This window comes from Ooceraea biroi, chromosome 7 (genome assembly GCF_003672135.1).
Source record: "Ooceraea biroi isolate clonal line C1 chromosome 7, Obir_v5.4, whole genome shotgun sequence".
NCBI lineage: Eukaryota > Metazoa > Arthropoda > Insecta > Hymenoptera > Formicidae > Ooceraea > Ooceraea biroi.
In genome coordinates this window covers 1-12,773 of record NC_039512.1, presented here as the reverse complement: position 1 = coordinate 12,773, position 12,773 = coordinate 1, and the positions used below count along the sequence as shown (strand labels likewise).

The 12,773-nt window shown below is 42.3% G+C and overlaps 3 protein-coding genes across 4 annotated transcripts; 1 reads left to right on the top strand and 2 right to left on the bottom strand.

Annotated features, from left to right (window-relative positions):
- Positions 1-3,088: 3,088 nt before the first annotated feature.
- LOC105282118 (fukutin-related protein) lies at positions 3,089-7,752 on the bottom strand. Its single transcript, XM_011343856.2, is given in 5 exon segments — positions 3,089-4,311; positions 4,732-4,768; positions 4,770-4,987; positions 5,056-5,359; positions 7,748-7,752. Coding segments are annotated over 5 exon segments (1,332 nt in total). The 3' UTR covers positions 3,089-3,543.
- A 2,233-nt stretch (positions 7,753-9,985) lies between these two features.
- On the top strand, positions 9,986-11,501 carry LOC113562289 (protein TIPIN homolog). The gene is made up of 2 exons (XM_026971232.1): positions 9,986-10,128; positions 10,322-11,501. Exon 2 carries the CDS (start codon positions 10,371-10,373, stop codon positions 11,286-11,288), a length of 918 nt encoding a protein of 305 aa, XP_026827033.1. The 5' UTR covers positions 9,986-10,128; positions 10,322-10,370; the 3' UTR covers positions 11,289-11,501.
- LOC113562290 (U6 snRNA-associated Sm-like protein LSm6) lies at positions 11,348-12,345 on the bottom strand. Of its 2 annotated transcripts, XR_003406803.1 has the most exons (4): positions 12,179-12,345; positions 11,905-11,995; positions 11,527-11,752; positions 11,348-11,421 (listed from the first exon to the last, which is right to left on the bottom strand). XR_003406803.1 is itself a non-coding variant. In XM_026971233.1 (3 exons), the coding sequence occupies exons 2-3, from the start codon at positions 11,993-11,995 to the stop codon at positions 11,604-11,606; spliced, it is 240 nt and encodes a 79-aa protein (XP_026827034.1). In that variant the 5' UTR covers positions 12,179-12,345; the 3' UTR covers positions 11,513-11,603. The 2 variants fall into 2 exon arrangements, 1 of the variants encoding a protein (XP_026827034.1); XM_026971233.1 differs by lacking the exon at positions 11,348-11,421 and having other exon boundaries at positions 11,513-11,752.
- Between the last annotated feature and the right edge of the window lie 428 nt (positions 12,346-12,773).

The following is a 12,773-nucleotide window of genomic DNA, read 5'->3' as shown; positions in this document are numbered from 1 at the left end:
CGCAGAAAAGAACGTCATCGTTTTTGTTCATTCATTAAATATCACATCATGTAAAATGTTCGGATAAAACGCGTTATATGTTAAAGAGGCGGTCGAATTGACTCGCCGTCTACGAAACAGTCACGTTTTTCCAGGCTTTCGTCCAACGTGGATCCGAAATATTCTCTCTCAACCGGAAGTGGCCGGTCAGTTACTTTACTCGCGCGCGCACACGCGCGCGCTCTCACTTTGACTTTAATTAATAAAAACATCCGAGCTACTTGTTAATCATCAATGAATCACGATGCGTAAAAAATAAAACAAAAAAAGGGGACACAGACGAGAACTTAGAACACGTTAGAGAAATTAATTTCACGTTCAACGTCCAGGCGATACGTGCAAAAATGATCCTCGATACGGTATAGTTCAGAGAAGAGAAGACAGAGAAAGAGAGAAAGAAAGAAAAAGAGACATACAGAATGAGAAAAGAGAGAGAGAGATACTGAGCCACGCGGTTATAAAAAATACAACATATAAGTAGAATACAGTAGGGAAAACGTGTATGTTTACCAGGGCGACGACTTACAATATCATCGATAGAACATACCATGATGACGGCGCGATTCGATTTTTTTACTCTACTTAAAACACGGGATATACAGTAGGGGGTCAACCGGGATTCTGCGGGCCTCGCGGATTTGTATCTGAGGTTGTAAACTGAGGAAGCGACACGGAACAGCGATGGGGAACTCGCGACGAAGTTTTCCTGCCGGTTATGCACTGCCACGAGATGGACCGGCGCCGCGGGTAATATTCGAATGGGACAATATAGCGGTTGCGGACGTGCCGGTCGCGGACCGCACCCGCAGCTTCCAGCCAATCGTTTTCGGCGCACCTCTTCCTCGATGGGATCCCGGTGCTTTCGGGAGAGGCGCTTGCGCTATTTCTGGGACACCACGGTGATACCAATCGGTCGACTCGAGTGCAGAAGCGGCTCCTCCTCGTCTCGCGTTCGGATCCGCGGGATCCGATAACGTCGGTGAAAAATGTACAGAAGGGGAGAGAGAGAGAGAGAGAGAGAAAGAGAAGACCTGACCATTATTCGAATCCAATTATTTTTAACCCTGGAATACGTATACCGTTCTCGTACCTTGAGCGGCGCGAGCTTGCAACAAAGAAAAAAAATCGCTCTCTGAGAAATTCGATTCAGGTTCCACGGAGAGGTGGACGGTTTCAGATCCAAGGAGAAAGTATAGTACAGTTTGACGATGTGAAACGGGATTAATAAATTAACAACTAAACATTATATTTACGTCACGATACTACGAGGGCAAATATTAAATGGAAATAGATCTTCTTCAGACAGATAATAAATTATTGCCCTAGGTTGCAAATGCCTAGCGATGGAAACGCGGTATTCTAACGAGTTTTTATTAGCTCTCTTATATCGTGCGATTACAACTGTTCTATCGCGCGTATACGTGACGATGTGTACTGCAGCGGTACGAAAATAGAGAACGAAAATCCCGTGTGGTTAAGAGAGTAAACGACAGTAAAACGCCGGGCTGTATGGTGCACGGGATATATATCGATGTTGGAATCTCGCTACTTGGAATCGGGACAAAAAACACTTCACAACAATAGAAACGAAAGCGACTGCGACAATTAAATCAAAGTATGATCACTATATACGCCGTCAGATATTTCGCATAAGAGAAACCACTTGCGCTAAATAAAATCGCTTTACGTCAGGAAATGCAACTGTGTCGCCAAATGCTGTTATAGTTCCGGAAGAAGATGCTATGCATACGACAATGGTTGCATTTTTTAAATATTAGATCTACTTTGCACACGAAGAGAGAAAATAGAAACGAGCTTTCAAGTTCAGCTTAATAAATCGTCAAGTGGTAAATATCGTATTACGCGCCCTGTTTTTGTTTTTGTACAATCGTGATCGTGTATTGATATAAACAATATAAGATTAATAATATTAAAATTTTTATCCCATTAATTTAGATTAATCACTTGACAATTCAATATATTTAAAACAGCGCGAAAAAATTTATTTCGGATACGGTGCGGCATTGACGGTCATGTAAAAACCCAAGAATGATATAAACAATGATTAAAAGCGCAGTATGAGATACACATTTCATTCGTATTCTGCGGCTCATGCGTTTTCGCGTACGTGTGCCAGTCTGCCAGATAGATTTCCGGACATTTTGACACGAATGAAAACGAATATGCACGCAAAAGTGCGCGTGGATGCTTGCCAGTAGAAAATCTCGACGCGGACAGTGCTCTGTGCTCGAAAACAATAAACAACCGTCCTATATATCGACTACGTGTTTCTTCCGCCTTCGTGCATTTTATATATGTCGTTTAATTAATTGGCTGTTGGCGAGCACACATTAACTAATTTTATCGAGGCGTCGCAAAGTCGGTTAACGCCGCATTAACTAAACCATTAATTATATCGCTTAATCATCGATTCACAGTCACGTAATATGCCTCATTTCGACTATATTTTACATATACATATCTATATTTTTACAAATAAATTGGCACTAATTAATTAATAGAGAGCTCAAACGGTTCTACGAAGTAGTATATGTATGCCTGGGCTTATTGCCTGCAAAAATCTTTATAATAAATCACCTCAAGTTCACTGTTGAATATGCAATAAACAAAATTATTCGATCTAAACTATTTCCAATCCATGTACGAAATATAATATATTATATAGTTTTTTCTAAAATGCCGAGAAATAAAAGAAAATATCTATTTATGGAAGTTTTGTCTTGTTCCCTTAAGATTACGACTTTTGATTGAGAGAAACTTGAACAATGGCAAAATTTCGACTATATAAATATTCAGGAAATATTAATCTTCTGACATTTTATATAATCGTTCGAGATATAATAATAAAATACATTATTAAATGCTTTTATCACAAATAAAATACATTTTTTTAAATGTTACATTAGATCTGTTCAAGTATCATTAATGGTAAATTTAAATCTCTAATGTACAGATTATAACACCTGCAAATGAACACTGTATATGTAGTAAAGCTAGTATAAAGTTACAATAAAAGTGTACACACGTATACACCTTGAAAAATGTATTTATATTCCCACAGTCGAATTCAAAGTACTAAGTTTATTTGGCACATCGTCAACAGGTCAATTCATGCAAGAAGTTTGCAAATTTGACTATTCTACACAGAATTATCCAGATATAAAGGTAACATTTTTTTGACAACAATTATTTATCAGTATTTCTTATACTGAGATAGAGCCCCAATAAGGCAGATAGAAATGTCGACCAATCACCGCCTAAGATAACAAGTGTTGAAAATGTCAAATTGTAATTTTTATGTTAACGTTTTCATGCATAGATAATTCCTAGTCTTGTTAAATATACACATGCACAGTGTTTCGTCATACTCGTCAATCCGCTAGCAATGAATACGATTCAGTCCTTGGAGTGCCGTTCCCTGCGTGCAAGACAACAAATGATAAATCGTCGTAGAACAGTTTTCGAAAACAGCCTGTGAATGGACTAGTCAAAGATAAATTTGCCAGGTAATTCTGGATTCTCTATCACACCCTTGTAATACTTAAGCTCTAGGAAGTCCCTAATATTATTCGGACTTGGCACTTGTCTACCGGCGAATTCGATGCTCGACATCGGGTGCAGGAAGTGCTCCGGGAAGTCCCGGTTCTTCAGAAACCACGCGTCCTTCGTCATGGTGCCGTTCCGTGCGTAGAATGGCAGCAGGTTCACGTGCAAGCGATTCACCCTGGAATATTGTACCTTGAAGAACTCGCCCTCGGTCGCCTTCTCCCAGATGAAGCCGTCGTCGTCAACGACCGGTTTGCTCCCGGCTCTGACCAGCCACAGCGACCTCGCCAGGTCGTCTCGGTTCAATCCAATTTGTACTTCGTGATCCCACGGCAGAATGTCGCCGTGCCTCACCGCTCCCAGCAGTGACTGGCCCTCCAGCCAGAATCGTATGCCAACTTCTTCCAGCTGGTCGATAACGTGATGAGCCACCCTCCTCAGTCCGGCCAGGCAACAAGGCGGCGTGTATCGATGCAGGTAGAGGTACGACGGCACGCCGTTTATCACTGAGCCGAAGCACCTGGCTGTCTCTCGCGAACAGCCGTACCACTCCGCGGAGCCGGTGGCTCTCGTGACTTTTTTTATTCGCAATTTCTCAAACATCAATCGCTCACGCGTGCGATACAACTGCTGCACCCTGAACTGAGTCTGTTGGTTTCTATACAATGGTTTCCCTTCGTTGAACCGATTCTTCAATATGTGTATCTAGCAACACGTGCACCACAAGAAATACTGTCAGTACTTATATTTAACTCGTGATACATTTGCTCTAAGGAAAATTGGAAATTTTAACAGAAAATTATGAGATAAGCAATTTTGCACATTTTTAAAGGAAATACATGATGAAATAGAAGATACTTACCACATAAATAAAAAGATCTTCAAACACAAATTTGTTCATGCTAGTAATCACTGACACAAGATAATACACAAAATATTCACAAATTATCTTCATATAAACGTAAAATATCTGCATTTTAAAGTTGATTCGTACAAATCCGATTGAACAAATTATAGCACATCATATCAACGTCACACAAAAGTAGATAGTATTCATCACAAAAGAAGAAAATGGAAAACAAGAACGATTATTTCAGATATTGTCAAGCAAAATGAATTACGAACCTTCGCGCCGATAGCTGTCGTTTGAATGATAATGCGTCGTGAATGGTTGCAGGAATGGATCCGATAGTTTCCTTAGAATCCTCGCTTCGAGCATTGTTACATGTTTGCCTATTACACTGTCACATTCCGTTCCCGTAACTCGTGTTATCCTCAAACTCCATTCCTTCACCCTTAAATCTAGTTCGAGACAATGCAAGGAGGTCTTGCCCACTGGTACAATAACTATCCCCAAATTTGACGCCTGTGAGACAGCTTCCTCTGCGAAGTGTACATAAAAGACAGTAATAATAATATCCATTAATAATAATGACCAAGACTATTTACCTGCACAACTTGCTTAGTCGACAACCTCGTTGCATCAGGCAGGAACAGAACAAACTTGGTGCGTATGTAGAACAGTGGATTCCTCTCCTCGAAGGACCTGTTAAACTCGGGCCGTAAGCTGATCAATTTGACATTCTTCATACTCTCGTTGGCGAAGTCCAGCTCCAACGGTGGATACGGCAGCTCATCGCAGACTATCAGGACGGGCATCTCGGGGAAGGAATTCAGGATGGACTCCACCATGGACGCCACATCGTTCTCGAAATCGTTCTCTGTTATAGGATCTCTATACAATATAACCTTCCTTTAGGGTTAAAACTATTAGTGTAAGAAAAGTAAGTTTTTTTTATCCCACCATCCAAACCGCTCGCAAAGAGTCCTGGAACTAAAAGGCGCATTACGTCAGGACTCTCCGCCGGTTCCACGCTCCCGGCTAAAAAGGGTGATTTTGTACGACCTACGTCCTGACCTACGTCCCCTGCCCCCAGGAGGTTCGGCCACCACCCCTCCCCCTCCACCCGGACTGCGCTCGTCCAATAAAAACGCCGTGCATCCCTGTCGAGACCGGGCAGAATGCCCCACGGGTGGGTCATCTGCCTAGTCGGTGAAACTAGAACCGCGCCCCGCGGAAAGTATAAGGAGAGTGGCCCGCGGGGTGCGCCCCGCGGAAAGAATAAGGAGAGTGGCCCACGGGGTGCGCCCCGCGGAAAGTATAAGGAGAGTGGCCCGCGGGGTACGCCCCGCGGAAAGAATAAGGAGAGTGGCCCGCGGGGTGCGCCCCGCGGAAAGAATAAGGAGAGTGGCCCGCGGGGTGCGCCCCGCGGAAAGAATAAGGAGAGTGGCCCGCGGGGTACGCCCCGCGGAAAGAATAAGGAGAGTGGCCCACGGGGTGCGCCCCGCGGAAAGAATAAGAGAGTGGTCGCGGGGTGCGCCCCGCGAAAGAATAAAGAGAGTGGCCCGCGGGGTGCGCCCGCGGAAAGAATAAGGAGAGTGGCCCGCGGGGTGCGCCCCGCGGAAAGAATAAGGAGAGTGGCCCGGGGTGCCCCGCGGAAAGAATAAGAGAGTGGCCGCGGGGTGCGCCCGCGGAAAGAATAAGGAGAGTGGCCCACGGGGTGCGCCCCGCGGAAAGAATAAGGAGAGTGGCCCACGGGGTGCGCCCCGCGGAAAGAATAAGGAGAGTGGTCCGCGGGGTGCGCCCCGCGGAAAGAATAAAGAGAGTGGCCCGCGGGGTGCGCCCCGCGGAAAGAATAAGGAGAGTGGCCCGCGGGGTGCGCCCCGCGGAAAGAATAAGGAGAGTGGCCCGCGCGCGGAAAGGAAAGAATAAGGAGAGTGGCCCACGGGGTGCGCCCCGCGGAAAGAATAAGGAGAGTGGCCCGCGGGGTGCGCCCCGCGGAAAGAATAAGGAGAGTGGCCGCGGGGTACGCCCCGCGGAAAGAATAAGGAGAGTGGCCCGCGGGGTGCGCCCCGCGGAAAGAATAAGGAGAGTGGCCCGCGGGGTGCGCCCCGCGGAAAGAATAAGGAGAGTGGCCCACGGGGTGCGCCCCGCGGAAAGAATAAGGAGAGTGGCCCGCGGGGTACGCCCCGCGGAAAGAATAAGGAGAGTGGCCCACGGGGTGCGCCCCGCGGAAAGAATAAGGAGAGTGGTCCGCGGGGTGCGCCCCGCGGAAAGAATAAGGAGAGTGGCCCGCGGGGTGCGCCCCGCGGAAAGAATAAGGAGAGTGGCCCGCGGGGTACGCCCCGCGGAAAGAATAAGGAGAGTGGCCCGCGGGGTGCGCCCCGCGGAAAGAATAAGGAGAGTGGCCCGCGGGGTGCGCCCCGCGGAAAGAATAAGGAGAGTGGCCCACGGGGTGCGCCCCGCGGAAAGAATAAAGAGAGTGGTCCGCGGGGTGCGCCCCGCGGAAAGAATAAAGAGAGTGGCCCGCGGGGTGCGCCCCGCGGAAAGAATAAGGAGAGTGGCCCGCGGGGTGCGCCCCGCGGAAAGAATAAGGAGAGTGGCCCGCGGGGTGCGCCCCGCGGAAAGAATAAGGAGAGTGGCCCGCGGGGTGCGCCCCGCGGAAAGAATAAGGAGAGTGGCCCGCGGGGTGCGCCCCGCGGAAAGAATAAGGAGAGTGGCCCGCGGGGTGCGCCCCGCGGAAAGAATAAGGAGAGTGGCCCGCGGGGTGCGTATATTCACTATTTCTTGACCACTTTGTCATTTGCTGAGAAATATTTAATACACTATCGCTCGCGTATTTATATATAACAACTACATTAGAAACGATTCAACACGCATATATGCGTGCACGCGTGCGCCTCTCGCTACGTATTATTTCGCTCCAAAGTCCGGTGATTACTTTAATTAAGCATGAGATTGCGACGGAATAATGGCAATAACGCACCGTTGATAAAACCCTGATATGTGACAGGGCCGTCTGGCCACGTAACATCGTGTGACCTTTTCGCTCGACAGCTGTATCTCGAAGTCGGGTATCGACTTTAATACAAGTCTCTTCGCGGATAATAATGCCGGACAAAGACAATTGAAGCGTATGATTCCAAGATCGAGATAAATTGCAAACCTGATATTTTAAATTAAGAAATGACATTTTAAATTAAGAAATGGTATTTTAAATTAAAGAAATGATATTTTAAATCGAACATTTGTACAGCTTTATATCCGTCATAAACTTGTGGCGATTATATGGCCACATACGTCATCGCCTAGACGGTCGGCAGTATCGCGCGGCTAGACTCAGGCGAGGCAAATAGACCGAAAAACACGTCGTCAAAATAAACAGATTAGCGGATAATAGACTAGACCGTTAGATAGGGAATCCCCAATGAGCCGTTGCAGATTTGCAAGTATTCCGCGAAATTTCGGGGGATTCCGTACCGACGACCGTGACGAGGTATACGCGCGGCGGCTGAAAGTGTGGTGATCGCGCCATGGAGGCGCGGGTCACCGAAAGAAGCAGGGCGCGATAAATAGGCGGAACGATTCCTCCCGTAGGAAATTCAAAAGGACCTTCGAGAGGTCCAACGAAACAAACAGGCTCGTGAGAGTAGGCTTTCGACGACCAAGAGGTCGACAAATAAGCGATTCGATTGGTAATCGTCTACGCGAGCGGACGTGTCTTATATATTCGGACTCAGAATAAAATTCGGGCTGTGCTCATTATACACCGAACAAATATTCCATTTTTTTACACCCGACCGCTCCTTTTTACTCGGCACACGAATAGCCAAAAACTATTTTGAAAATTTGAAAAGTTGAAAAGTATGTGAAATTAATTATAAAGTACTTTTTCAAAACATTTAAATGAATATACAATAGAAGCATTACATCCCATACAGCACCGATTAATACAGAAAGCTTTCAGGAAGGTTTTAAAATCATTTCAAGATTTCACATTTCATATGCAACATTTCTGAAAGGATTCCGCAATATGTCATATGAAATGTTGCAACAGAAATGTTTCTAAAACCTACCACATGCAATAAATTTGAAAAATTGTGAATATTGTAAAAAGTAAAATTATATATACATGTATATACCTAGACCAAGTATTCGATCTTTAGTGAAGCTAACCAGTTGACAAAAAAATGCATTATCTTCACGTATCCTTTTTTTCTTTCAAATATAAGTGTTGGTTGAACAGAGAATTATATATCTATATAATTCTTTCCTTTTAATCAACTATTTGGAGGAAGAAAAAGGAAAATATATAATATAAGAATGGCTCTTTGTCAATGTGCCAACAATTCACGCTTTTGAAAGGGAAACTTGGTGAATACTTGGTTTAGCTATGTATGTGTATATCTATATATCTTATATATATTATGTATTTTTTTCATTAAGCATATTTCAGAAATCATATTTATTATATTAATTAGATTGCAAATATTAAATAAAAACGTACAATAAAAATAATAAATACATTTTATATATAATTTTTATTATAACTTTTTAGTATTTGCAATCTTCTGAATACTCGTATAATAAATTTAAATATAATTTCTGAAGTATTTTCAATTTATTTTAATAAGAGCTTTGTAATTTGTGTGCAACATCATAGGAAAGTTTCAAAATTATTTCAATTAACCTTTAGTAATATATCAAAAAGATTTCAGCTATTTTAATAATCTTTCGGCAATATTTCAGAAAGGTTGCAGATTGATCTATACATTTCAGCAACCTTTCTATAAGGTTTTGAATGCAAGTATCGCGGACATTTTGCTATTCCGGAGTTGTCTCATAACTGTTGCAGAAACATTTTGCAATGTTTATGAGATGCTTTCATCTGTCAGATGAAATACTTCTGAAATGTTTTCGTGCTGTATGGGATGGCATTATTGCTTTTGACTACATAAGTGAATAAAAAATAGATTTTTATGAGTTTAAAAAATTTTTTAGAATTGAAAATTAGAAATAAATGTTTGTGATACATTCAGTTGTATAAGCAATAATTGCTAATTTTTCTATTAACTCTTAGTAAAAAGTAGTTTATATGTATACATATTGTTCCGCTATTTATTTAATTACTTTACCATAAAAGCAAGTGGATTAGACACCGATGTATCAGTGCACGCAATTTTTAAGTGCCTCATGGTCCATGGCTCCATGAGCCGCTACTACTCCAACATCGTTTTGTCTCTTTCTAGATCTGTCAACACGGCTTCGGTTCCGTGCTCGTCGTGTCGCAGTCGGTATTTCAGTATTTTGTACCGACATCATTTCCTGACGACGCAGTCGAGCATTTCTGAAAATATTTTGTATCCAGGTGTGAATATAATTGAATCGTCGTTCCGTAATTCGTGAGACCAAGATGCCTGGAACTCCGTTGGAGCAAGACAATGACGTGCTGGGGAAAGCACGAAGCGAACAGTCGCCGGACGATCCATGTCCAAGGCGCGAATCTGCTGTACGAGAGATCACGCAGACCGATCGACTGAACAAGTTGCTGCTCGTGTCGGTTCTTGAGCGGATGAAAAAGGCGGACGGGCATTTCGACAAGTTTATGGAAGAAGACAGAAAGAGTAACGAATCGCCAGACGACAGTGATTTCTAAAACAACCGGTATTCCCGAGCGTCAAGTAAGCCTAACCTATATTTTGAATGCTAGGATATCTTTTGAGTTTTATTACGCGCATTAATGACTGTAATAATAATTGCATTACTATAATAATATTATATAAATTTCATTACATCTTATTAATTTAATTATATGTTTATAGTTAACATAATTATAGTATTAATACTGTTTCTAACAAGTAAATGTTTATCCAGGAATCTACTCAAGTGGCTCGAATCTGACTAAAAGATATTTTGTGTTACCATGGCCAATACTTTGGATTACGAAGGGGATGATAATATCATAGCGCATTACGAGAATGAAGAATCTGATGGCGAACGTCGCAGTCTCGGAGAAGCTGAAGAAGCAACATCTGATAACGAAACCGGAACCGCTCGAAGGATTGATCCGTCAACAGCTACTAGAACACACGTTATAAGGAATCCTGCACCCAAACTTAATACAGAAAGGTTGAAAGGACCTAATGGTATTCAGATTATCGAGAAATATTTTGAGGCTTTCAAATTCTATGGTAAGGGACACGAAAAGACAGATCTTGACAGGATCATGAAGAGATTGGAGCATTGGTCCTACCGGTTATTTCCAAAGTATCATTTTGATGATTTTCTCGCGAGGGCCGAGCAACTTGGAGCAAAAAAGGATCTGCAGGTGTTCATGAAGAAGTATCGATTAGACATGATTAATTCAGAAAATGATGTGATCATCAACGATGACATGGATGATGATGAAGATCAACAAGAAAGCGCGCCTATCGATGATTTCGATTTATTAATAACGGAACAAATTCAGAAACAAAAACAAGCCGAAGCAATACTGTCTACGCCGGTTGCGAGCACGTCTAACGAGGATGCGTTTGATATACTTTTGGCGCAATCCGACAACGTACCGAGCTCGCAAATAGTCTGTCCAAGTAGTACCAAGACTCAAGTAAGCGACGATATGAAGGAAAAAATCAAAAGGAACAAACAGTTGGCTATCCAAAGGAGACTCGAAAGGCAAAAAGAACGTGAGGAAGAAATTAAAAGAAGAAAATTGCTTGAAAACACAAACACGGACATTCCAAATGAAAATGATAATTCTACGGCTCACGGTGGGACGGATGCTTCTCAAGTAGATGATACGCATTCACAAATTGATGAAACTACGAGTAAAATAGTCTGATAAATCAGAGGATGCATTGTCAAATAGTCAAGATTATTAGTAACTAAAACCAGATAAGATATATATATACATATAATTGCATTTATTATAATTCTTTAATATAAGTCTCACTTGCAATTTCTGTAGAAATAATCTGCCGAGAAATATAATTGTTAGAAAGAATGTAAGAATGCTGCGTTTCAAACACTTACTAATAAAAATGGAATTTTTACCTGGATGTTTCATTTTTTATAATTACCTTTTTTTATTCAAAGTTACAGTTATCCCTATTGTATAATTGGTTAATAATACTTCATGCCTTGCAGCAATTCTTAATTAAGTTCTACGCTTTTGTGTACTGATATACAACACATTGTTCCCCCTTATAAAAGCATCCCCGTATTTATTCTTTAATTGCCCATTAACATATTCTTCCGTCTGTTCTAGAGCTATGTTCATGTAACCATCTAGACACGCCAACACACCTGCAAAGAAATAGATCTGGAATGTTTCGAGTGATTTATATTTAAGGACTTATAGTAGATTTATTGATTTAGACATTCAATAAACGCTTGGGAGAAAATGGAAGTAGAACAACTTGACAAATGGTGATATCATAAATAAGTTATTCGCTTACCTCTATAATCAATACCGGTACTTAGTTTTACAACAACGGGCCGCCCATGGATCTGTTGTATAAATTGAGTTAACGCTTCCTTCCGGCTCATCTATGTATCAATGCACAGATATATCTTTAGTACGTCGTATCGTAGGAATTCAGTTTGACAGACCAAGAAATCGCATGCAAATAACGACACATTGTTTACACACCGTGACCGTGGTTATCGTTAATTTTTTATTACGATGTGCATGCTCTGCATGAATATTAATATTATCAATATTCTACATACCTTCGCAAATAATGTGAATAAGCGATCTTCAAAAATTCTTTGTCCGTCTTTTCCAAACAATCTTAACCTTATCCGCAATTTTTCATTGAATCGGAAACATACACAAGCGATTCACCGGTCGCATCGAGACGCCATCATAGCATTATAGTGATTGGTCCTTACTTCTATCGCTTACCGCGTTCGCCAATAGAATATCTGAAATGGCGTATGTACTTTTATAAAAAGTACAAGCCGCGTTTGCATTTGAGGACGCACGGGCGAAGTCGTGCGCGCATGCCTAGCAAATGTGTCAATCACTTTACGCGCTTTACTTATTAGCTGTACAAATAATGAGCTCCTTTGTCGTCGTTAACTTTATTATGGAAATGTTAGGCAACCTGCTTTCAGCCATACGTATGACACTTCATATCTGCTTGCCTAACTCTACTTTTAATTGAAAATGGAAATGGAGTGCACAAAGATGCATATCCTGAATTATATGCTTTTTTATTTGCTTCTTTTTATCAGCGTAAAACCGTTGAAGCGATGTCATCATTCGTGATACTTGGAAAAATATTCTATCCCAAGGTGTCACAATTGATTTCATAAATTCAAA